The following is a 22,902-nucleotide window of genomic DNA, read 5'->3' on the forward strand; positions in this document are numbered from 1 at the left end:
TCCAATCCGACAGGGTCGCACGCATCCAATGGACCAAGGAGCCGAGCTTCCATTCCGCATGCGCCTCATCCATCATCGTTCGACTCACAGACCATTCGATGTACCCGTCCTCTGGGACACAGATCAGCGGCGGCGTGCCCAGCCAAACTGGCAGATAAGGCATGCATACGTGTTGAGCGGCGACTCGACCAGCCAACAAAGCTGCCATCCCCCGCCATCCCCCTCCCCCGGAGTGGTTCTGTTGTTGTACTCGCAGCTCATCAATCCGGAACGTGCTTGCACCATCGTCCTCATGATGACATAATGACGGCCCGGTCAGCATGTAGCAAAGCGCCGTGCGTTCTCGTACGTGCGTTTGAATCCCGGAGCGACAATGGGACAGTCACTGTGACGGACAGGAAGAAAGAGAGGGAGAGACAGAGGCAGGAGAAGCTGCAATGTGCAATGGCCTGATCCGAACCAACTCATTGTCCTACGAGCACAGGGCAGAACCTGATGTCCCTCTCTCACTGCAGCCCGTGCCGACCACATGCCTCTGCATCGGAGCTACCTACGGCAGCTCATCCACCTCTTCTTGGTCAATGATGTGTGCGGACGACAGACCGAGGGCAGAGGGCTGCTACTCCCCGGTATCAAGTTTCTTCAATTGTCGAACAATTATGGCCAAAGAAAGGAAATATCCGGAAACCTGCCCCGTTCGTCATCACCGGTGACCCTCATTCGAATACAATATTCCACATCGACACGCATAGCGGGGCGACAGTACCACTTTCACATGTCAAGGACCTAGGGTGATGATAGGGATGCATGCAAGCTACGGCTGCTGCCTCCAGTTTTGTTCCCGTCTTCTCTCGGGTTCCCTGCTGCTATGAGCCTACCTACGAGCTGCCGATTCTGCTGGCGTTGGATGGAGCACTTCTTTCACTTTGCCATGTTCACTCGCCTGTCACACCTTGGCCCCAGCCCATTACCTGCTACTTTTTATGTCGCCGGCTCGCTCCCGCACCAGTCCATAGTCCAACGAATGCCTGCACGGAAACCATACCCACACGCTAGGTGTTTCTCTGCCACGAAATCGCGGGACAGGGGTAGTGACGGGGGAGCTGCCATCAGCAAAAAGTAATACTCACCCCTCCCCAAAAAATCGATGGTGACAGTGCATGTGGTTTGCACCAAGTACGGATACTAGGTAGACGAGACGAAGGGAAACCCCGCCGGAGAGGGAAAACGAAAGGGAAAAAAAGGAGGCTGGTGCCGGAGAGGGAGGGAATTAACACGATAAAAATAAATAAAAATGAAGAGAAAAGGAGACAGGGGCACTGCTGTTCCAAAGAAGGAGACACCAAACCACCTAAGCCGCTGCAGAGTAGCAAGCAGAAGCAGAAGCAGAAGCAGAAACAGAAGAGAAGCGCAAGAACGACGTCCCCCATTGGCATGTGGCGCATGTACCTCGTTGGTAGGGATACTTGGGCCGGACCCGCCACCACGGCATTCCTGCGCGTCCTTGTCCACGCATTGCGACTTGTGAATGTCTGAAGCACATGCTAATCTGATCTGGGCTGGCTAGTAGGGAGTTGAGTCTTGCATCCCAAGGGGTTCAGGCAACTTACCTTTAGCCCAGCCCGTCCTATCTCCCCTTCCTCTCTCTTTTTTCCTCTCCCCTGACCGTGTCTGGTGTCTGGTGTCTGGTAGATAAATACTTTCATCTCAGTCCATGCTCGTCTGTGGCGTCAACCTCGTCACCACTCACTGCACCCATTACACAACACATCCGTCTCCGTTCCAGCCGTCTTTCTCTCTCCCTCTTTCTTCCCCGTCACTCCTACTCCAACTCTCCCTCCCACACGTTCTCTCTTGCCGCTTTGCCCCGATTGCCTCCCGTAAGTCTCCCTCCCTTTAAGCTTTACCTTACATCGTCCTCCCTCCAATACCTTTCCCCTTCCCTTCTCCTTCTTACTCACTTACTCCCTCGCCCGCCCCCTCGAACAACCAAAAACTTTCTCCTTCTCCCAACCTTCCCATCAAAACACCTACCACTTGACTTCCCAGACCTGTCATTTGTCCATCTCAGCTCATCACCAGCATCGCCGCTCACTCATCAAACCTCTCTTGATCTGAACCTCACCCTGACCGATCTCGACCTACAGCTGTTCCCATTTCTCTCCCTCTCTCACGAGACTGTGCTCCCGAGCCTCATACCAAAGCTCAAGCACGCAACAGTACTACTAAGCACGAGCAGTACTGCCGCAGCAAAACACCCTTCGACCTGACTTCGCCGGGCCTGCGCGCTTCGACGAATCAACATCACCAAGTTCCCAATATCCCCATTACCTTTTTTCTAAATGCCCAAAATGGCCCAAGTCAACGGCGACCTCCCGAGCGTGAACTCGGCAGCCATTCAGGTAAGCCTCTGCGCCGTCCAGCCCTGACTCGTCTCCGTGACTATAATGGCTAACTTGTGCACGCAGCACCTGCTGGATTACCCTGCGGTACACGACAGTGTCGTCACCTTCAGGAACAACCCCTACGGCAAGAAGTCTGTGGCCTTGACCGAATCCGTCTATAAGACCTTCGCCGAGCCCCTTCTCCCTTTCTTCGCTCGTCCCTGGGGCTACCTGCGTCCGTATGCCGAAAAGGCAGACAACCTCGGTGACCAGGCCCTGTCGGCAATCGATGAGCGTTTCCCCGTCGTCAAAAAGCCCACTGAGGAGCTCTATGCCGGTGCTAAGGGCATTGTTGCTCTTCCCTTCCGCACAGGTTTCGAGGCCAAGGACCACGTCCTGAAGACATACAGCCAGGAGAAGAAGAAGGTCGGCAACGAGAACGTGGTCGCCTTCGGCAAGGCCGTCGTGAGCACCGCCCTCATCACCACCAGTGAACTCATCATCTGGGTCGGCGACGTCATCCACTACAAGAAGGAGGAGGCCAAGGAGGTCGCCAACGAGAAGATCAACAACTAAACAAACCCCACGGTTTCGTCCTCGGTACAGCCGACTGATCTTTCCCTCACCACCACCCTCCATTTCATATACCCTTCCCCCCTCCCTCGCGGCCAAACCTCAAACCAACTCTCGAACTATGCTGGGGTTCTTGGACCGCAGTCATGACAGCGGACGCTTCAACGACATACAGCAACGGAACGGAACTTATACCTCGGATATAGGGTTTTTTATGTACTGTTTGCGCATTGTGTTTTATTTTCTATGTCTATTTCGATTATCGGTGTGGTGTACAAGAAAAGGGTATCTAGTGCGCCGCTCTGACCCTCTGTTCCGGGGCAAATCGATCGAGTTGGAACTCCCTTTACAGGCGAGAACGGTCCGGCCACGACACAATGCTTTCCCTGAAGGTTGATCACTTTTAGCCGCGAAAGGCAGCATAAGTCCGACTGGGTGCAGCTGTGACGGAGGGACAAGTTTCACTGGAGCTGGAGTTGGTATAGGACATCGTGATAAGGATGAAAATTAATAGATACTTGTGTTTCTTTTGCAGCCTCTGCTTTGCACGTGAAGTAAACTCAATGTGAAATCAGCTTGTGGAGGGGCCTTTTCGATCTGCCTGCAAAGGCCACTGGGTGCACTTTGCGATGATAGCTTGCACGAGTCGCGCAGACACCAGGGGGGGGGGGAGCTTGGCCGAGGCAACACAAGCTATCTACCACACAGCGTAACCCGCAAGAAGCGGGAGAGATGGGGGGGGGGGCGGGGGTCAGGGCATTAGGACATCGCAGATCTGGGAGATGAACAGCAAAAGCCGACGCCCCCCCCCCCCCCTAGCTTTCCCATTTCTGTGAGGCTAACCTTGAGCCGTTCTCTAAGTGCTGGAGACTAAACCAATATACTCACTGAGTCTTGTGAGAACATAACTTGGACTTGATCACCGGCTCCTGATTGGCGGCTCTCTGGCGTGGCCGCCATTGGCCTTTACGATTGGGTGGCCAACCCACATGTGATGGAAGGATTCCAGCCCATTACCACTGGCTCTGTCAGCGGGCTACATACACATGGGAAGGCGGAGCTGTTTGCGGCCTCACTGGCGCGGCGGGCGAAGCGGGGCGCGTTTGCCAGTTCGCTGATGCTGACGTAAACGGGGTCGGGTCCCCCTCCTGATTGATGGCTGGAGGTGTGGTCCAGCTCAGGTTTGGCCACTGCTGATGTAAAATTGACTAATGCTGGGTTGCTTACCAGAGAAGCGCATAAGGCAGGCGCGCGCTCTCACGATCATGCTCGCTGGGTCGAAGTCGCCATTTCGGCCTCTCTCCCTTACGAGTAGCATTTGCAATGTGGAGTGGGCGAGAACGACAGCTGTAGTATAATTAGTTCATTAGTCAATTCGAACTCCTGAGTTCTAGAAGACTCATTCAGTCCATATCCTCTCTCTCTCATCTCAACCCCATTGACGGAACGATTTGCGTACAAATAGTTCCTCTTGCCGCCGCCCCTCCTTCAATGAGGTCTTTCTCGCTACTGCTATCCATCATCGTGGGAATCACATCCATCGTCCTGTTCAGAGAACAGATATTCAATTTGGTCGTCGCGACTACAAACGACTTCTTCAACTTTGCAGGCGCAATTCAGAACGACATCGTCTCCGAAGCGGAAACCAAGCAACAACAACAACAATATCAACGCCATCATCAACAGAACCAGCCGGACGACCACCTGTACGCCACCGACATGTCTGTTCCCCGCGCAATTCACAAGGTCTTTCTGGCCGTTGAGCAGGCCGAGGGCGCCGGAGCCCGCGTCCGCCGCTCCATCGGAACCCCTCAGCTTAGGAATCTTTCGCCCTTTTTGATGCTCGGTATGTTTTCCCTCTCCCCTCCTCCCTTTGGTCACTCGAGGCTACAGACACTTAAGGTTGCTGACATTCGCACATAGACCACTTCAGTATCTCTCCCGGGTCAGGCTTCCCCGACCATCCCCATAGGGGCCAGGAGACGATTACGTATCTCCTTCACGGCGGCGTGGACCACGAGGACTTCGCCGGAAACAAGGGCACTATCGAGGCCGGCGACCTGCAGTTCATGACAGCGGGCCGCGGCATCATGCACGCCGAGATGCCCAAGCAGAACCCCGACGGCAGCGCCAACGTCGGCCTCCAGCTCTGGGTCGACTTGCCGAAGCACCTCAAAGCCTGCGAGCCGCGGTACCGCGATCTGCGCGCCAAGGAGATCCCCACGGTCGACATCGACGGCGGCAAGGTCCACGTCAAGGTCATCTCGGGCCAGAGCCACGGCGTCGACTCGGTGCGCGACCTAGCCTACACGCCCGTATGGATCCTGGACATCCAGGTTAAGCCCGGCGGTAAGATTGCCCAGCCGGTGCCCCAGGGGTGGAACGCCTTCGCGTACACGCTCGAGGGCCAGGCCATTGTTGGCACGGGGTCGCAGCAGCGCGTCGTCGATGAGTTCCACAACGTCGTGTTCGAGGACGAGGGCGACGTCGTGAACATTGAGGTCGACGCCGGCGCCGACAAGGACGCTCGCCTCGTCCTTATCGCCGGCACGCCTCTAGACCAGGAGGTGGTGCAGTACGGGCCGTTCGTGCTGAGCTCCAAAGCCGAGGTGTACCAGGCCTTGATGGACTTCCAGACGCACTCGAACGGGTTCGAGAGGGCAGAGGGCTGGCAGAGTGAGATTGGAAAGTCCATGGTTGGGTAGAGCAGCCATGGGTTGGTTTGATTTCACTTGGTTTGTATTTTTGGCATCCAGCATCATTTGGCATAGAGCGGACGGGGTCATTGGCTCCTAGGTGAGGGCATCGAGAGAAGGGCGTCTAGATCATGTAACATGAGATACCATACAACCACCTTACTTAACTTCACATTGAAGTAACACCCCGGCGCCAACTCGCTCGTCATAAGAGTTGATGAGATATATACATCCAACGAGGCGCACGCATAAGCTCCCCCTGTAGGCACTTACCACCTAAGAACGTAGGTAGTCGTCACGATCGCCCAGTGCTGTAGAACTATGAACTCGGCAGGAGTGCACTGGTCGAATACCGCACCGTCGCTGGCCCGTGCCCCCGCCGGCTCTCCCTTTCCCGCCCTGCACCCGCTGCAATCAAGCATCGAGCACCCATACCGGCATTCGGTACGGATACACAAAACCAGGTTGCGGCACGCAATGTGATGACCCCGTAGCCCAACATCCACATGAACGCGATATGATTAATGCCACCGCCGCAACCACACCCCACGCTCTCTACCGCATGCGCAATCGATACCCTACCGACCGCCGTCCTACCGATCGACCACATCCCTAATTGAACCCGACGACAGCTGGCCACCTCAGCCTCAGCTGCCCCTCCAGTTAGACCCATCGCCCGCCATGGATGCGCCCGTACCCAAGCTCGCAGAGCTCCTCCGTCATCCCGACGACCTCGATAAGATCGCCGGCTTGAAGCATGAGTTTTCCCGCAAGAAGACCGCCGTCGATTCCCAGCTTCGCAGCGGCCTGCGCGAGCAGCTCGAGACTACTCAGTCAGGCATGACGGGCCTGACGGACGGTCAGAAGACGGTCCAGCTGATCAAGGAGGAGATGATCAAGATCGATCGCCTGTGCTCCGAGTCACAGAACATGATCAAGGACTTCAACAGCATCAACCTCGTCTCCCAGGCCCATCGTAACTTCGGCGCCGTCGAGGCCATGCGCAAGAACCTCGAGACCTTCAACGAGCGCCTGGCCATCGTCGAGCGGATGCTGGCCGAGGATGAGGAGGACAAAGAGAACATGCCCAATCTGCTGCCCATACATTACGAGCTGACGCAGCTGCGAAACATCCGGGACGACGCGATGGAGCAAATCCAGAGGGCCGAGGACCCGAGTCTGGAGTCGACGCTCGAGGACTACTTCCAGAGGCTGGACACCATGATCGACTGGTTTGACGAGCACATTGGCATTCTTGCGTTGAACCTGATAAGCTTAGTGGTCAACGACAACAACGGCCTAGTGGTACGCTTCGCCGTCGTTATCGAGGCCGAGGAGAAGAGTGACCAGAGGGTGCTGGCGCTGCAGGAGGCACTCAAGGACCATAAGGAGATGGCGACGCGGTTCCAGAGCATCACGGACGGCGCCAAGAAGGTGCGTGGCTACAAGGACAAGTTCACGCAGGCCATCAAGATCAGCGTCGAGGGCCAGTTCGCCGAGGCCAGAGGAGAGTTCCTGGACGATCCCTCGGCATTGGATAAGATCCTAAAATGGTACTTCAACGACCTGAATGCCGTCAAGATGGGCATGACGCCCCTGATGCCCAAGAAATGGAAGGTCCTCAAGACTTACGGCGACATCTATCACCAGACGATGCACGACTTCCTCGTCGGCATGATCGACGACCCGGACTCTGCCTCGGCCAACACGTTGGAGATCATCAACTGGCCGGAGAAGTACTACAAGAAGATGAAGAAGCTGGGCTTCAAGCAGGAGGACCTCACGCCCCACGTCATCGATTCGAGAGAGACAGAACTGGTCCGCGACTTCCGGCAGCTCATCATCAAGTTTCTCGATGAATGGATCGAGCGCATCTTCAACGCCGAGCAAAAGGACTTTGCGGAGCGCAATGTCGAAGGCTCCAACCTGGACCAGGACGAGTACGGGTATTTCAGGTCCAGGAACCTCGTCGATATGTGGCGGATGATGCGCGAGCAGATCGACGCCGCGGCCAACTCGAAGCGTGTTGATGTGATTGAGGGCGTCATCGACGCCATGTTTCTGAGACTACGAGGTAGGCAGCAGTCGTGGCAGAGGATGCTCGACGAAGAGGCCACGAGGTTCGAGACCAGCAAGATCCTAGAGCTCGAGGGGTTCCAGCCACTGCAGGACTGGCTCGTGGCCACGGCAAACGACCAGATTGCGTGCGTCGACGACAACGAGGAGGAGAACAGGTTCGGGTACCTGTCCAACTTTAGGCAAAAGTTCGAGCCGCTCGTCTCGCCGGCGTACATGGAGCGGGCCGAGGGCGAGGTGGAGCTGCTGCGCGACGCTTACATTGATTTCAGCACGTGGTGCATTACCAAGTTCGTGCAGCTCATCTTCTCGGTCGATTTCAAGCTGGTCATGCCCGAGTTCTTCACGCCCAAGTGGTACACGAGCACGGCCATGAAGCAAATGGTGGTGACGTTCGAGGAGTACGTCGGCGACTACCGGCAGGTGCTGCACCACTCGCTCGTCGACATCTTCACCGAGATCTTTGCCGACGAGCTGCTGATCCGTTACCTCTCGTCCGTGCGCAACAAGGGCGCAAAGTTCCGCCGCTCCGATCCCGTTCAGGACAAGCTCTTTAACGACATCTCGACGGCGTTCGAGTACTTTGGCGCCCTGCCGAACCCGGACGTCGGGAACACGGTCAAGCAAACTTGGCGCGTCACCGAGTACTTCCTGCAACTGCTCACCGTGGACAAGGACGCCACCCCCGACGCGTTCGAGGCCTTCAAGACGGCGTACTGGGACCTGCAGATCAGCTGGGTCGAGGCGGTGCTGCGATCGCGCGACGACTTTGAGAGGAGCATGCTTAACGCCGTCAAGGCGAGAGCGGCAACGTTGGACATTGTGCGGGGCCCCGAGACGATCATGGGCAAGGTCAAGTGATGAGGTGAAAACGAAGGCCGAGAAATTTCACACGGCTGCAGGCTTCGGCGTTCGCAGGGCCGCACCACCGGGGCTTAGGGTTCAGAGCATAAAGGGGCGGGATGGGCGGGAGAGAGGTCGCTACCACGTCGGGGGCGATGTACATCATCCCGTAGAAGCAAACATCATGGTCCGAAGGGGAGAGGTTTACAGAGACGGCCCAGATACCCATCCAAGAAAGGGACCGCGGGCCAATACGCAGAGGACGAGGTGGGCATCGCGGACGACGCAAGACGGGACGCCGAGCCGCGGTAGCAGCGGGCGAGGTGCCTCGTGGTCCCAGTGTTCCCCTTCGCCCAGGGTGCGTTGGTCAAGCTAGGTAGGTAGGCTTCACTGGACAGAACACCGCGTCGGTCTCCACTGAGAATGGCGTTGGCGGCGCGTGAGGCAAAGGAAGGGGAGAAAAGAAGAAACAGAAGACACGTCAAGTTTTCCTTTCGTGTTTCGTGCGATTGACCTCTTGGTGATGGAACTTGACGTTTCGTTTCGGTCGACGACCAACGCATGCTGCAGACGCTTTTTGGCAACTGACAAAGTCACGATGAACCCAGTATTCCACGACCAAAGGTCGCGGAAGTCCGGGATACTTCTACTTGGAACACTTTGCTGGCTGCAAATGATGGCAGTTTTGATTTTTTTTGCCTTGGAGGGATTTGTTTCTGTGCTTTTCTACCGCTCACTTGTGACCTTCCCCCCTTTCCCTCATTAATCCGGCCCCTTGACCACCGCGCCTATCTTCCCCCAACATTGGTGAAGACTCGGGTTGCAAGATGGCCAGGAACGTTCCACCGTCTATAAACGAAGAAAAAAAAGAGCAAGAAGAAGAAGAAGTCCTCCACCCGCCCCAGGTCCCCCCAATTTTTCCTTTGTCGCTTCCTTCTTTGCTGTTTGTCATCGCCAGTTTGGTAAACCCAATCCCCACCACTTCTCGCGATCCTCCAAAAGTGATTCTCAAGACCTGTTTGAAGTTCTCAAGGGAGTGGCGTCTAAAAGGGGAGCATGGCAAGGTGCAAATAGTCCAACATGCTGAGAGAAGAAACCCAAGTGGTGGTAGTGGTGGCGGCTTCCCAAAAGCCAATTTCGTCCCCCCCTTCGGGAGGATTTTTCTCTTCCCCCCCTTTTTTTTGTTGTCTCGTCGAGGTCTCATAGACCAAGCCTAGTGAGTGGTTCCCCACCGAGATGGTATAGGCACTGCTCCACTGGTCTGTAAGAGCTCTGCCTGTTGGTGGCATCAATCTCGTATCGTTAGAGAGTTATGCCGAAAAGAAGCAAGAAAAGCAAAACTCGCAAATTCGTAATTGTACATGTCGTTGTCGTTCCGGTCCGGATTGTTGACTCCATTGTTGCACAGAGAGAGCAATGACGGAGTGGGCAAGGCAAGTTGAGGAGGGATGACACGAACAAGGTGTGTCGAGAGCCAAGGGTTAAACCAATGACTACTTCATGCAGATGACATGGGCGTTGGTAATGGAAGCCACCGAGATCGAGGAGCCCGTGTCGTTGCGCACCGTAATGACGGGGGTAACAACCAGCTGAACTCGCCAGTGTTCGGCCTGGAGAAGCTGAGGACCGATATTGGGCGCGATTCCGACCATGGTTTGGGTGTTGAAGCGCGCTCCGGTGCCCGGAAAGCGGAACTCAAAGGTCCAGCGCGAGGTGAACATCTTGGCCGAGATGGACCATGCCTTCTCGCACATCTGGCGGAGGGCCTCATCGGCCTCCTCTAGGTTGGGGCCGCCGGAGGACTCGGAGATGAGCAAGGGCGAGAGCATCTCACGGAGCTCGGCCTGGAAGTACTCGATGCGGTGGTTGCGGTAGGCGTCGTAGCGCTCGTGGTTGATGCACGAGTTGACAATGGCCGCGACGCGGTCGATACAGACTTGGAGCGCACCGCCTTGACCGGCTGAGCAAGTGGGACGAGTAAGCAACGTATTCGAGGCAAATGGCACTGAAGGAGAAGCCGACTTACCAGGGAGATTGTTCATCTCGTGGCGAATCTCACGCAGCTGACGATCAGCATCGACCGAAAACCCCTCCCAGGCCTCGAACGCGAAGATGCGGTTGACCAAAAGGTCTATCATGGCGCGGGAGATCAAGCAAGCGCGGCTCATAGGGTCGTTCATGTGCTGGCGGATATACGACCAGGCATGCTGCTCGCTGAAGGGAGCGTACAGCTTCGTCATGTAGCGCAAGAGCGCGACCTCGCTGAAGCGCGACATGATGGTGAGATCAATCTCCGAGGCAAACTGGAGCACCTAGCCCCGAGCAAGACCCCAGACACCCTCAAAGGCGCGGGCATAGCGTTCGTTGTCGCCGGCCCCCTCGTTGAAGCCGTGGCCGAGAGCGAAAGGGCTAGTGACCGTACGGCCGGAGCCGCTGCCGCCCTGGCCGAAAGAGCCAGGACTGAAACTGCCCTGCTGAGGGTAGTTGCCCGTGTGATAGTTGTGGCCGGACGAGTTCTGGGCGTGGGTACGGTTGGTCTGATTGACAACTTTGTATTCGTTTCTGTAGAGCGTTTGGCTCGAGCCTATTCCGAAAGGGGGGCCCTGGGATGGAAACGTCACCTCAGGAGGACCGCGGTAGCGGCCGCAGGGGGGAGGACCCTCGAAGTTGCTGAAATTGTTACGGCTGACAGAGCGAGGAGTCGGGCTGGTGAAATGTCCACCGCCACCGCCGTTAAAGCTGTGGCGAGAGCCAGCATTGGACCCCGGGCCGTAGCTGAGGTTGTAAGAAGAATCAACCCTATCGAAGCCGTGGTCCATGCCGCCATTCATACTGGGATGAAACTCTGGTGCATTGGGGCGGAACGAGGTGTTTTGGTTGGAGCCGCCGCGGTTGCCCATGGAAGTGCCGGGGCGAGACGGCATCGTGTCGAAACGACCGCTCGAACTACCAGGGTCCTCAAAGCCGTTGGGCTGCTTGTACCCACTGGTGAAATCGTTGCAAGTATCTCCGGGTCGGGAGTAGGAACCATGAGGGGCCATGCTGTGCTGAACGCGCGCAACGCCGGAGGAGCGGGTCCAGCCAGCAGACGACATGGTGCGGTTGTCCGCAGGGCGTCTAGCGTTGCCGAAAGTGCCTGGGTATGAAGAGAGCGGTCCGTTCTGAGCAGGCGCGTAGGCGAGGGCGGAGTGCTGCTCTGTGTTCTGCTGGTATTTGAATGGCTGCAGGGCATTGCTCGCCGAAGGCATGACCTCGCGGGAATCGTTTGCCTGAGAAGCATGAGTCTCCCGAGATTGCTGAGCCTTCTGAGCCTGCTGCTGAGCCTGCTCCGGATGGTTCTGTTTCTCAAGAGCAGCAATGCTGGCAGAGCTGAGAACAGTGATGGCCTTGGATGAGTCACTGTCGCGCTCACCATGCATCCAACGGGAGCTAGGGCGGTTCATGAAGTCTCTGAGAACCTGTGGTAAACCAGTCAGCGCGGATCATTATTCAAAAGTTTCACGAAAAGCACACCTTGAGCAGCTCGGAAATGGTATCGTTCTGGGTCTCCTCGTCGTTGCCGTTGCGAGGGTCGAGGCGCGCTAGGAACTCAAGCACTGCGTTCTTGTGGTTCTCCTGCTCGACATGGTATCTGGCAAGGCGATCTTCAAGATCCTCGTACTTGCGATGGATGTCTGCAATATCCCTCTTGAGCTGCTCACGCTCCTCTGTAATGATGCTGGCCTCCAGCTTGCTGGAGCAGAGCACCTTGTCGTTATACTCCAGGTCAATCTTGATGTCGGCAACCTCGTTGACCGCCTGGCGAAGAACATCGTTAACCTGCTGAGCATATTTCTGGAGACCCTCGCAAAGATCGTTGGCGATCTTGCTGGGGATGCCAGGGGTGCGGCGGATCGCCTGCTGGGTAGTCATGATACCTGCTTGAACTTGACGGGCAGGAATCCAAGCAGGCTTTTACCTTGAAGTCAGCATGTACTCTGGATGAGAAGAGCGTTCGGGTAAAAAAGATGGGCGAATGAGACATCAGAGTAGAAAGACAAATCGGGGGAAGAAGAGGATTCCGACAACGACGAAAGGGGGAGGAGGCCGAGGCAAGCTTGAAGTGAGAGCGACTTACGTGGTTTCGGGCAAGCTCAGAGCGTCTGCTGTCCCGAAGAGGTCCGACCAAGGGGCCATCAATCTGGCAGTGGGCAGCCATCTCTGCGATTATCTTCTTCGTCTGGCCGCGCTCGGTGTTGTGAGTGGCTTTTTTCTTCTCCTCTGAGATGGTTGCGAGGCCCGGACCCGACTGAGTGCGTCGAACCTCGGTGTTCAAGGAGCCGGGAGTGTGATTAATGGGAGTTTTGATGTTGGGCGGAACGGGTCCAAAATCGCGGCTAGGAGTGGTCGAAGGAAGAGGACCGGATCGATGGCCCGCAGCAGTGGGTTCGATGACGGAACGGCCAGCAGGAGTCGCAAGGACGGTTCCCTCTGAACGGATGGATGCCTTTCCTGCGGAAAAACTGCCGGGACCCTGGACGTTGGAGGATCTGACGTGCTGAGAAACCCCCTGACTGTTGGTGGAAGCGATGTTTGCCTGCTGAAGCTTGGGAGGCTGAGGCAGCTGGTAGTCTCCAGTGTATGGCTGCGAATTTTGGTCAGAAAGATCGGCCGCGAAGACGTCTGATGGCGACTTGGAGTCACAAACAGTGCCGTTTGTCGAGGGTGGCGTCGACTCGAACGGCTGGCGAGTGGCAGCGAACTGGGGAGAATGCTCTGCGAGACGAACGCCACCATGAGGACCTTTGCCAGAGCCGGAGCTCATGGTGTTTGAGTCCGCCATCGTGGCCACGCAAGTCTCGTCAGAGTTTTGGGGGGGAGGGTTTAAGGCTTGTAGGGTATGATGAGGGCGTGTTGATATACCCAGGGAGAACAGAGATGTCGTGACGATACTTTCGTGATGAGAGATGAGGAGGAGAGAGGGAATATGCCGGAGTAATATGAGGGTTGGTGATGGGTGTTGCTTGATATGGGGAGAAAATGAGAGGAGAGGAAGAGTTGTTGATATTCTGGGAAAGGTAGGTTCCTGTCTGCGCAGGAGGCAGGAGCAAACCACGCTAGCCTTTTCAGGTGAGGCACCCAGATAATGGTCTGAGAATAGGTTACCAAGATAATGGGAGAGGCAAAGGTGAGGCATACATTTGTCCAAGCTCACACAGGCAAGCCCAGGTGAGCCCAGGTGAATCTTCAGGACCAATGTACCCCCACAATGCCCTGTCCCAACACCCTGTTCCCCATCCCCAAAAGAGACATAGCCAGATATGTCTGAAAGAAAAGGGAGCACAATGAAAACCCATCATGGTTGAATCAAATGCTGACTCACCCATCCATAAACACTCGTCATGGTATGGAAGCCAGTGTGGAGAGTGAGTGATGGACCACTTCATCATTGGTATTGCCCAATAGAGAAATGTCGATACATAGCCATTTAGATCTGGAGGGGAGGGTGAAAAAGAAGAAGAAGAAAAAGAAGAAGAAGAAGGCAATGTTGGAGCATGAAGAAAGTGATTACATACCAACGCAATCTACCAATACCGAAGGCGTGTTGATGAATGCCGAAGCAGGGATTTCCTCTAGTCTGCAGTGATGAAGCCTGTCCTCTGGGATGAATGTCTAACGAGGAACGAAGTAGCAAATTCGATCCCGGTGCTGTTGTCTGTCTGTAGCGTCAGCTGAGATTCAAGTCCAACCTAGTCTTCTCACCTGGCGAGAACTCGACCGACCAAATCAGGTCTTCAAAAAGCGTCAACGTAGCGTTGATGTCACACCGCGGTGTCAGAGCAAGCCAAACCCTCGGGTAAAGGATCAAGTTGTTCGTATTTGGGTGTCTTCAGAGAGCACCCAATGCTGTGTATGGTCTAAATTCTAGACCGAGAACGCGTGTCAGCGATTACTGATCAAGCGGCCGGAGAGGAGGTTGCTAGAGGTAAAGAAGAAGATAAATCTTACCTAGATGCCGTTAATCTAATGCTATCTTTCCAAGCAAGGTACTGTTAGTGCCCGAAGAAGAACCTCCTGGCAGGAGAATGAAGGCTGATGTGGGCTGTTGAGCAAAATTTCGAAAGATCGAGTCCCAAAAAGAGCACTGTAAGCTCTCAGAGAGCCGAACAGGGCGCCCTTGAGTGATGAGAGAGAGGAGAACGGATTTGGAGAACAGAAAAAAAGAGAAGCGATGAGAATAAGATGGATGTAGATGGGGGAAGAAGGGTTTTAGTGATCAGAAGAGGATGAGGAAAGGGGGGGAGAGGAAGCAGAGTATGGTGGCAGGTTGGAACAAGAAAGAAGGGTAAAGAGTTCTCCTGTTCCACTCCTGGAAAAGGCGGGAGCCCACAAGGGTCAAGGGGAGTTACCAGCTCGTGAAGAGCCTCTCGATGTAAAGGTGGAAGAACGGTGGTCTGATGGTACTCGCCTTAACCAGACCAAGGCGGGTACTAATGGTGTCCTCGTAACGCACTTGTGTTATTGTAGTGCAATCCTAAGTAGTCTTCCCAGTATAGTATTGGATAGCCATTGGTTGAAGTAAAGATTCGTTGAGGATGTCTATATCTGGGTCATTATAGATGATAGCCCTTAAGTGATGTTTATAAGACCTAACAAGCAGATACTGCTGACAATGTCAGGATCAGTCCTAAGATAAACCGTTTGTATGTGTTATTGTTCAAGGGCAATCAAACCCTCAACATCTATACCCAAACATGATGGGGGGACAAGTGAACAAAGAGAGTAATTGGTTATAAGTACACTATCTGCGAGGGAGTGTTACAGGAACAATGGTTACCAAGGCAGGGCAAGATGAGCTTGCTCAGCTACTGGCAGATAACGATCTGTGGAGGCTGGCCTGGCTCGGCCAAACTCTCTTCCTCCCGAGGGTCGAAGAAGCAAGCAAAGTGTAAACACAGAAGGATACTATTCAAGATCTCCTGGAAAGATGTCAGCACAGACTGCCGAGACCTGAGCAAGCTTGTTTGAACGTGCTGCGTAAAGATGCGTGGCCCTGATGAGAGGAGAACCTCAGGGCTTAGATAATGTTGGTGGTAACAGTTCCAATGACTTCACAATATCCTGTGCCTGGCCACCATTGGGCAATTGATCTGTAACGCCCCCCCCTCGGTGGTGTTTGATGGGAGGCAGCCAGTATCAAGAGGCAGTATATGCCCCAGGGGTTTCCATGACTACATGCCTGGATGGACATCGGCTTGGGAGCTGCTTTATATAACCTACGAGGTACGTATCACTAGATATCTAGGCACATGGGTATAGAAGACAGGAGACTCTCTTGCTGTGATCCGTTGGCATAAGGTTGTGTAAACATATTTAATACATGCTCTGAAGTAACAAGGGGATGTGACGGACTACAGACAGTTGTTTTACAGAAAAGAAAACAATGTAGGCAGCAAGGAAATAGCATGTTTGTTTAGAGTTGAACAGAGAAGGTAGGGGATAAGGAGATAGACAAGGATAGACAAATAGGCATTAGGAGCTTAGAGCACCATACAAGTACAGCACCATGGCAGAAGTGGCACACACTAGTGTCAAAAGCTGAGGAGGCCTTTATCTGGCCAGCTGAATAAAAACCAGCAGCCCTTGTAAACAGGAACCAGAAAGTGTCAAGGAGAACAAAGTGGGTATAATAATAACAAAATAAACAGAATGCCAGGCAGGTTGACAGGCAAAGCCAGCTAGCTCACTAGTGGCACAACGTATACTAAGAACAGTTTTAATACCTAAGTAGGCTAGCTTTCATGAACTACAGTTTCCTTGTTCCTTACCCAGACACCATTTTTGGCAACCTTTCATACGCGCTCCGCATGTAAAAGGAGGGGGGCGTTAAAAGGAAACAACCTAAGGTACAAAGTATCAGCCAGAAATGATTGGCATGTGCGATCAAAAAAAAGTTTCTGCAGATAATCAGTGTGGAGTGGATTCGCTCTCCAGTGTTGTTGGGGTAGACCTTTGTTCTCCGTCGCGACAAGGACTCGGCTAGACAACTGGCAACCAAGAATAAAGAACACGGGCCTTCGTGTCGCAGCCTCCGCCTAAAAGAACGGAATGGAAACGGAGGACATCGGCTTGCTACCTGTGTCAGCGAAGACTATGCTTGATGAATCTGGTTAATACCTACTATGGGGATCCTAGACGATGCTTCTCGAGGCCATGTATTAGCTTTCAGATCGCTCGTGTGCGAGAGAACAAACTGCTGTAGACGGCATCTACAACAGGCGACGCGTCGATCATCCTGCCTCCGAAGTAGCGGCCATTGAGACCTCTGATGGCGTTCTCGCCGCCCTGGACCTTGTCGAACTTGAGGTAAATATCGCCCTTAGAGTTCGGGTCGACCGAGATGTGGACGACGCGGCCGTACTTGGTTTCGGCTTCTTGCCGTACGTCGTCCTCCAATTCCTTGACCCATTCGTCGCCTTCTTCCCTGTGACGAGGTCAGCACCGTTCAAGACACGAATGAACGGGAAAAAGGGGGCTGGCTTACTCTTCTGGGTCGAACATGTTGTGCAGGACAACGCATCGGCTGGCCATATTGACGTTGACGGGAAGTGGCTTGGTCTCGGTCTTGGGCTTCAGCACCTGTCGCTCATCTACTCCGTTGGAAGCATCATCAGTCCTGGCAAGCTTTCTCATCAGGGCATCACGGCTGTAGTTGTTAAAGTTGACGCCTGCGACGTCGGTGTCGTCGAGTGCACTAGCGCCGCCAGACTTCTCGCTGTCTCGTCCACCGGCACGGTCGAATGCCGACGTCTGGGGGCCGCGACCGCCCGCGCCAGAGAATGCAGAGCCCTGGAACTGTGGGTTTTGACCAGGAAATCTCTGCAATATGTTGGCAGTGCTCTCAGGGGTAAACTTATCGTTTCCGAGGCCAACGCGAATCGGGCGACCGGCAAGATCAAATCCGTTCATCTTCTCAAGGGCCTCCCTGGCTTGGCTGGCTTCGCGATATCTGAAATCGGTTAGCGAGGCTCTCCGAAAGTCGGGAGCGAGAGGGGAACACATACTGCACGAAGCCATAGCCTCGGCTGCGTCCATTGTCATCTTTCTGGAGCTGGACGAACTCAAGCTCGCCGAAGGGTTCAAAGACGGCCTGCAAATCCTGCTCGGTGACATTGAAGTGAATGTTGCCAACATAAAGCCGGTGGAAGGGGATCGAGTTGGGGTGGGCGCTTGTGGTTTCGGTGGTGCGAACCTGTCGGTTCTTTTCGGCCTCCGTCATCTGAACAATGATAGGGATACCTAACAATTTCTGCCCGGTAAGTTGAAGCGCTTGGGTGACAGAGTCCTCGTTCTTGAATTCAACGTAACCGACTCTGGGAAATGGTTAGTGCTCGATCCTGCAACGGCCCTCGTTCTGTACATGATTGGTACATACCCCTTGGATCTTTGGCTGATGCGATCCTTGACAATCTGGGCCTCGGTGACAGGGCCAACCTTTTCGAAAAACGCCTTCAGGTCGCGTGTGCGAAGACGGGCGGCGAGCTGCTGGACAAAAACAGTGCGGCGATCCCGTTCATCTTCAGTAAGTTGTGGTGTAGCCTCACGCTTGGAAGAAGTCTCGGGACGATCATCATCCTTTGCCCGGCGATGGTCCCCAGAGTAGCGATCGGAGCGGTCGCGGCGTTCGCGATAGTCATCGCGGGATGAGCGGTAAGAGCGGTGGGGCGAGCGAGAGCGGGAGCGGGCTCGTCCGCCTCTGTAGTAATCACCATCTCCTCTGTGACGACGTGAGTGACGGCGGTCATCATCGCGGCTTCTGCTTCTCCGCCTACTCTTGTGGCTGCCAGCGTCGCTCCGAGGGGTGGATGCCTTGACGTCGTCCGGGGTTCCGCGACGGCTTCGTGTCGTGCTCCGGTCGCGGCGCTCGCGGTCTCGGCGGCGCCGCTCGTAGTCTCTGTCACGGCTCCCATCGCGGCCGCGATCACGCTCCTTGCGCTCGGGGCGGTCGCCATTAGGACGTTCGTCGACATCGTGTGTCTTGGTCTCGGTTGAGCTTTTCGCGGTGGCGTCAAGCAACGCCTCTACGTCTAGGCCCGACATCTTCTACTTTCGCGTCGAACTTGATGGGTATGGTGCAGTCGATTAGTCCGTCTGCGCTACGGCGTGCTGCTCTCTATCTGACTTGCGAAGCAGATTTTGTCGTGGCGTGAGTGAAGGGAGAAGTAAGTGCAAGAGATATTTGGGATGGGGAGAGAGGCTGGCGTGGTCTCAGAATCGGCCAATGCAGCGGCAGACGGACGAAATCTTGGGTCAGCGGGCTAGGGACAGCACAAGCGCTAAGGAGGTACCGATGTACCAACCTAGCTAAGAAATGGAAACCTAGAAAGTGGAAGGTGGCCGCGACCGCCGAAAAGAACGTGCCTTACCTAATGCAAAGCAACTGTGGAGCTGACTCAGATGGGCAAGTCCCAGGCACATCACGGTTGCATCGCACTTTCCGCAGCAGGTGTGGGCAACACCTGCTGCTACCTACGTAGGTACCTAATACAGCATCAGTTCAACTGCCCACGTGACTCAGAGATGGCTGTCTGAAGGAAGGGGTAAAAGACTACAAGGTACGGATACAGCATTGCAATATCCCAATACCGACCAGAGGCCCGACCAGACCCCCTCTACGACCGCCCGTGAACAGGGTGTGCTACAACAGTTTGCCGTTCGGATGCGCCCATGGCGTTGGTAAAGTTACTCCATTCGTTCCCTAGCCATCTACAAGATCTGTGGCTAAGCTATGATCCCCACCATGGACACGTCCAACTCATCATCTGCAACGGTCACGGGTAAAAGGGGGATGAACGTGCAGCCCGGTTGCTTTTATGGCATAACATCGGTGTGTGGTATCATTCAAAATACTCTGTACTAAAACAGCCTACCATGAGACTATGGTGGCTCTTCCCAGTCGTGTCATGGCTGGCTGGGGCGCTGTGATACGTCAGACCCATCTTGAGCCGTCTCCTAAGAACGCCCATGAAACGAACACATTACAGCGTTAAAGTAGCCCTAAAAGCGTATATACAGAGGGGGGGGGGGGCAGAGTGATCAGGAAGAAGAGCAGACACTGCTCCATCAGGCATTAGTAAATAGGCCCCAGAAGTCGTCATCATGACTATGTGTATGGTGTAGTTGTATCGGCGTGGCCCGAGTGGGAGGAAATTAGTTGGCCTTCACGATGGGAGGCAGTTCCGTGCCAAAGACACTGTCCCAGAACCGGCTGGTGACGCCGAAACCGAGCTCGTAGTCGAGAAAGTGGTGTTGAAGGTGGTACTTCTTGAGTTCCTTGTACCAGAGGGGCAGGTTCTGGTGGTGGAGGAAATAGTGCGTCAGGTCGTAGCAGATGTAGCCGAAGATGCCTCCGCAGAATACGGCCGTAGCGGCGTGCCAGCTGTACGAGAATACCCAGTGGGCAAGCTTGTAGAATGGGGTGGCAAGAACGACGAACAACGTCGGGGGCATGACCAGGCGGTACTTATCCATGGGAAGGTAGTGGTGGATGCCGTGGAGGAGGAAGTGCGCGGTGATGCCCACTCGGTTGTCAGGGAGCCATCTAAAGATATTGTTAGTTTAGCGGCTTTCACATGCGACATGAAGGAAAGCGCGGGATAACGTACTGATCGAGATGGAACAGAAAACGGTGGAGAATGTACTCGATCAGAGTCCAGAGGAAAAGACCAAGCCCGAAGTACAGGAATTCCTGAGTGGTGCTTTCCATGCCATCTCGGGCAAGGTAGAGGTGGTATGCCACAGGCGGGAGCCATGCAAGTGGAACAACCCACCAGGGCGTCTTGGACAGAGGCTCGAGGAAGTTGCCGAACAGAGGCGCGGACTCGCCACCCTTGTAGTGCCTAGGGCGGTGAACTTGGTCGAGATAAAACTCCTTGCTGAAGCCGCCATACCACATCTGGGGGAAAAGAGGACGGCTCAAATCGAGAAACTTGTGTTTCTTGTAGTCGGTGGTGTAATCGGTTTCCTTGCTCAAGTCATCCTCACTGGCCATACCGGTCCGGGGGTGAACCCAACGCTCGCCGTCCCAGAGCTCGCCGTGCTCGTTCATCTTGACACCCTCGTTTTCAGTCTCGGCCGCGCCGTTGCCGTTGACGTTGGCGTCCCCGTTCGCGTGGCCGTTCGCTTTGCCATTCGATGTTCCGTTAACCTTGTGGACCGACCCGTTGCCTGATCCGTTGACGGCCTTCTGGTTGATAACGAAACCGACCAAGGAGTCGTCGAGGACCTCGTACGCCGCCTCTGAGTGGGGGTGAGAGGTAGGATCGCGCAGGATTGCCTCAACGTCCTTGCCCGCATACTCAAACACCAGGTCGTCGCCACCAGGGTGATCTTGGGCGAAGTCGGTCACGTCGTAAACGTTGGCGCCAATGGTGACATAACATGATTTCTTGGTGTTGTGAGCCTCGACCTCGGCGCGAGTGAAGGTAGGGAGAGTTCGCGACGGCATGTTGTGTTGAATGTTGGGGGTTTGTCTGCAGCTGTAGATAATCGAAATCGGACGGGCTGTGTCAGCGCGTAGGGTCGCTTTGAGTATTGGGCGACCAAGTCCCAGGTGGACAAGATGGAAGTTGAATAACAACAAAGGGAGCGGACTGGTAGGTGGTAGTCGGAGTGGCAGGCCCTATCATAAAAGAGAGAAAGGCGTCGATGCGAGGAGGCGACGCGGAGGAAGAAGTATTAAAGATAAGGTAAGGTAGGCAAAAGCAGGCGGTCTATCTGTGAGTGAGGGAAAAGTAGCCAAAAGCCGGGAGGGCCGGGAGAGAAACTTGGAGGCGAGGCCGGGGCTATGTGACTGAGGCTCGGTGGAACAGTGGAGGGTGGTGAGAGAGACGGAGACGGACGGGTCGAGGAATTAATTAGGGGGGTGTTTGATTTGGGGATGGGGCGGGAAGGAGTTGGGAGGAGGCCAAGGGGGAGCTCTTTCCTGCCATAGGCCATACCCGTACGCGACTAGTTTAATCTCTCCAGGACAGAAAAAATTACAGCGCAGTGGCGTTACTTTGGCACAGAATGGGACCTGGCGGAAGCTTGGACAGCCGATTTGTGGTTCCACCAGTCGACCACCCTCATCCGTTGTTTCCAGGGTTTACACTGTCGACACTGTGTGGTCTATTTTGGACGGATACAAACCCCGAGATTGCACCTGCCTCAGCTCAGCAACCAGGCGAACACGTACCAGAACGGGCATTGATGGGCGGGAAGGGTGCGCAGCGGGAGACAAGATGGGAGGGGAGGGGTGGGAGACCTCTTGACATGCTCTGCACTCTATGCGTATAATCTATACAAGTAGGAACGGAACGGGGACATGGGAGAAATGGTTCATGTTTGGCTAGCGAGCGCGAGCGCGGAAGCGGTGGGAAGAAGTGTCGCACTTACGATTCGCAGGCTGTCATGGGTGGCGGTGTCATTGTCACGAAGTAGGCACCTGTAAAACGTGAACTCGAGTCGACAAGCAACCACATTAAGAGAGTCATGGGGAAAATCTGGAAGCGGTCATGGGCATTGGGCAGAGTCCGGCAAATCCACCGGGCGAAAATGGGAAGGAAAAAAAAATTGCATGGCAGTTTGAGACGGGAGGGAAATGGGTAACGGGGATGGCGACGCTACATCAACACCCACCACACGGGCGGAAAGCCCGCGACAATCACCGAGCCAAAACATCCCAGGCCCCGGGGGCGACATGTCAGGCAAACCCAAGGCAACACAGATCGTCCCGGCTGCCAGGTCTGTGCAGAGGGCTCCCCCTTTCAACATGGTGCTGGTGTTTGACGGGTTACTTCTCGCGGAGACATGTAGTCGTTCTTGTGTAGTAGATAGGTACTGAGCATCAGTTAGATGATGGATGACCGGCGAGCCGTGTGAAGTGTGGCATTCTCGAGACTTGGAAACGAGGGGCAGATCAGCACTGTAGATAAGATCGGGAATGGACTCTCGTGTCTTAGCACATGCGGCAGGTAAATGGGCCGTGAACTCCCATTGACCCAAGACCAAGATGGCGGCGAGGTGGCGCCTGTTGGCAGCGGCGGCGGTCTGTGGCAGTGAGCATTGTTGGGGTCGAGAGTCTGAGGTTGAGTTAGTTCATGGGGATGAGTCTTTGCGCGCATGGCGATGCATGAGCCAGAACGAAACTGCTTGTGAGTACGTACTCCGTACTTCGACAGAAATCAGTTGCCAGTCGACGCGCAACCCGCCTCGACACATGACGCGACGATGCTGGCCGAAAACCGTGGCTTTACATCGTGGCTGACGAGGCGTTGAAGCTTGAACCTGCTGACAGTAGTTAGACCACG

At 54.9% G+C, this 22,902-nt stretch overlaps 8 protein-coding genes across 8 annotated transcripts; 3 read left to right on the forward strand and 5 right to left on the reverse strand.

Moving 5' to 3' along the window:
* Nucleotides 1-2,342: 2,342 nt before the first annotated feature.
* Nucleotides 2,343-2,960, forward strand: CH63R_12890 (CAP20 protein; the record flags this gene model as incomplete). The annotated part of the gene is made up of 2 exons (XM_018307864.1): nt 2,343-2,402; nt 2,469-2,960. The coding sequence occupies 2 exons, from the start codon at nt 2,343-2,345 to the stop codon at nt 2,958-2,960; spliced, it is 552 nt and encodes a 183-aa protein (XP_018152281.1).
* A 1,010-nt stretch (nt 2,961-3,970) lies between these two features.
* On the reverse strand, nt 3,971-4,224 carry CH63R_12891 (uncharacterized protein; the record flags this gene model as incomplete). The annotated part of the gene is given in 3 exon segments (XM_018307865.1): nt 3,971-3,982; nt 4,002-4,150; nt 4,185-4,224. The coding sequence occupies 3 exon segments, from the start codon at nt 4,222-4,224 to the stop codon at nt 3,971-3,973; spliced, it is 201 nt and encodes a 66-aa protein (XP_018152282.1).
* Nucleotides 4,225-4,448: 224 nt separating this feature from the next.
* Nucleotides 4,449-5,662, forward strand: CH63R_12892 (Pirin; the record flags this gene model as incomplete). The annotated part of the gene is made up of 2 exons (XM_018307866.1): nt 4,449-4,803; nt 4,881-5,662. The coding sequence occupies 2 exons, from the start codon at nt 4,449-4,451 to the stop codon at nt 5,660-5,662; spliced, it is 1,137 nt and encodes a 378-aa protein (XP_018152283.1).
* A 672-nt stretch (nt 5,663-6,334) lies between these two features.
* Nucleotides 6,335-8,590, forward strand: CH63R_12893 (Exocyst complex component Sec6; the record flags this gene model as incomplete). Its single annotated transcript, XM_018307867.1, has 1 exon — nt 6,335-8,590. One exon carries the CDS (start codon nt 6,335-6,337, stop codon nt 8,588-8,590), a length of 2,256 nt encoding a protein of 751 aa, XP_018152284.1.
* Nucleotides 8,591-10,065: 1,475 nt separating this feature from the next.
* Nucleotides 10,066-10,848, reverse strand: CH63R_12894 (Protein phosphatase; the record flags this gene model as incomplete). Its single annotated transcript, XM_018307868.1, has 1 exon — nt 10,066-10,848. One exon carries the CDS (start codon nt 10,846-10,848, stop codon nt 10,066-10,068), a length of 783 nt encoding a protein of 260 aa, XP_018152285.1.
* Nucleotides 10,849-10,884: 36 nt separating this feature from the next.
* CH63R_12895 (uncharacterized protein) lies at nt 10,885-13,394 on the reverse strand (the record flags this gene model as incomplete). The annotated part of the gene is made up of 3 exons (XM_018307869.1): nt 10,885-12,030; nt 12,086-12,523; nt 12,690-13,394. The coding sequence occupies 3 exons, from the start codon at nt 13,392-13,394 to the stop codon at nt 10,885-10,887; spliced, it is 2,289 nt and encodes a 762-aa protein (XP_018152286.1).
* A 3,383-nt stretch (nt 13,395-16,777) lies between these two features.
* CH63R_12896 (CC1-like family splicing factor) lies at nt 16,778-18,652 on the reverse strand (the record flags this gene model as incomplete). Its single annotated transcript, XM_018307870.1, has 4 exons — nt 16,778-17,036; nt 17,097-17,561; nt 17,617-17,925; nt 17,988-18,652. The coding sequence occupies 4 exons, from the start codon at nt 18,650-18,652 to the stop codon at nt 16,778-16,780; spliced, it is 1,698 nt and encodes a 565-aa protein (XP_018152287.1).
* A 1,110-nt stretch (nt 18,653-19,762) lies between these two features.
* Nucleotides 19,763-21,059, reverse strand: CH63R_12897 (Cytochrome b5-like Heme/Steroid binding domain-containing protein; the record flags this gene model as incomplete). The annotated part of the gene is made up of 2 exons (XM_018307871.1): nt 19,763-20,153; nt 20,218-21,059. The coding sequence occupies 2 exons, from the start codon at nt 21,057-21,059 to the stop codon at nt 19,763-19,765; spliced, it is 1,233 nt and encodes a 410-aa protein (XP_018152288.1).
* Between the last annotated feature and the right edge of the window lie 1,843 nt (nt 21,060-22,902).

Source organism: Colletotrichum higginsianum, chromosome 9 (assembly GCF_001672515.1).
Source record: "Colletotrichum higginsianum IMI 349063 chromosome 9, whole genome shotgun sequence".
Lineage (NCBI taxonomy): Eukaryota > Fungi > Ascomycota > Sordariomycetes > Glomerellales > Glomerellaceae > Colletotrichum > Colletotrichum higginsianum.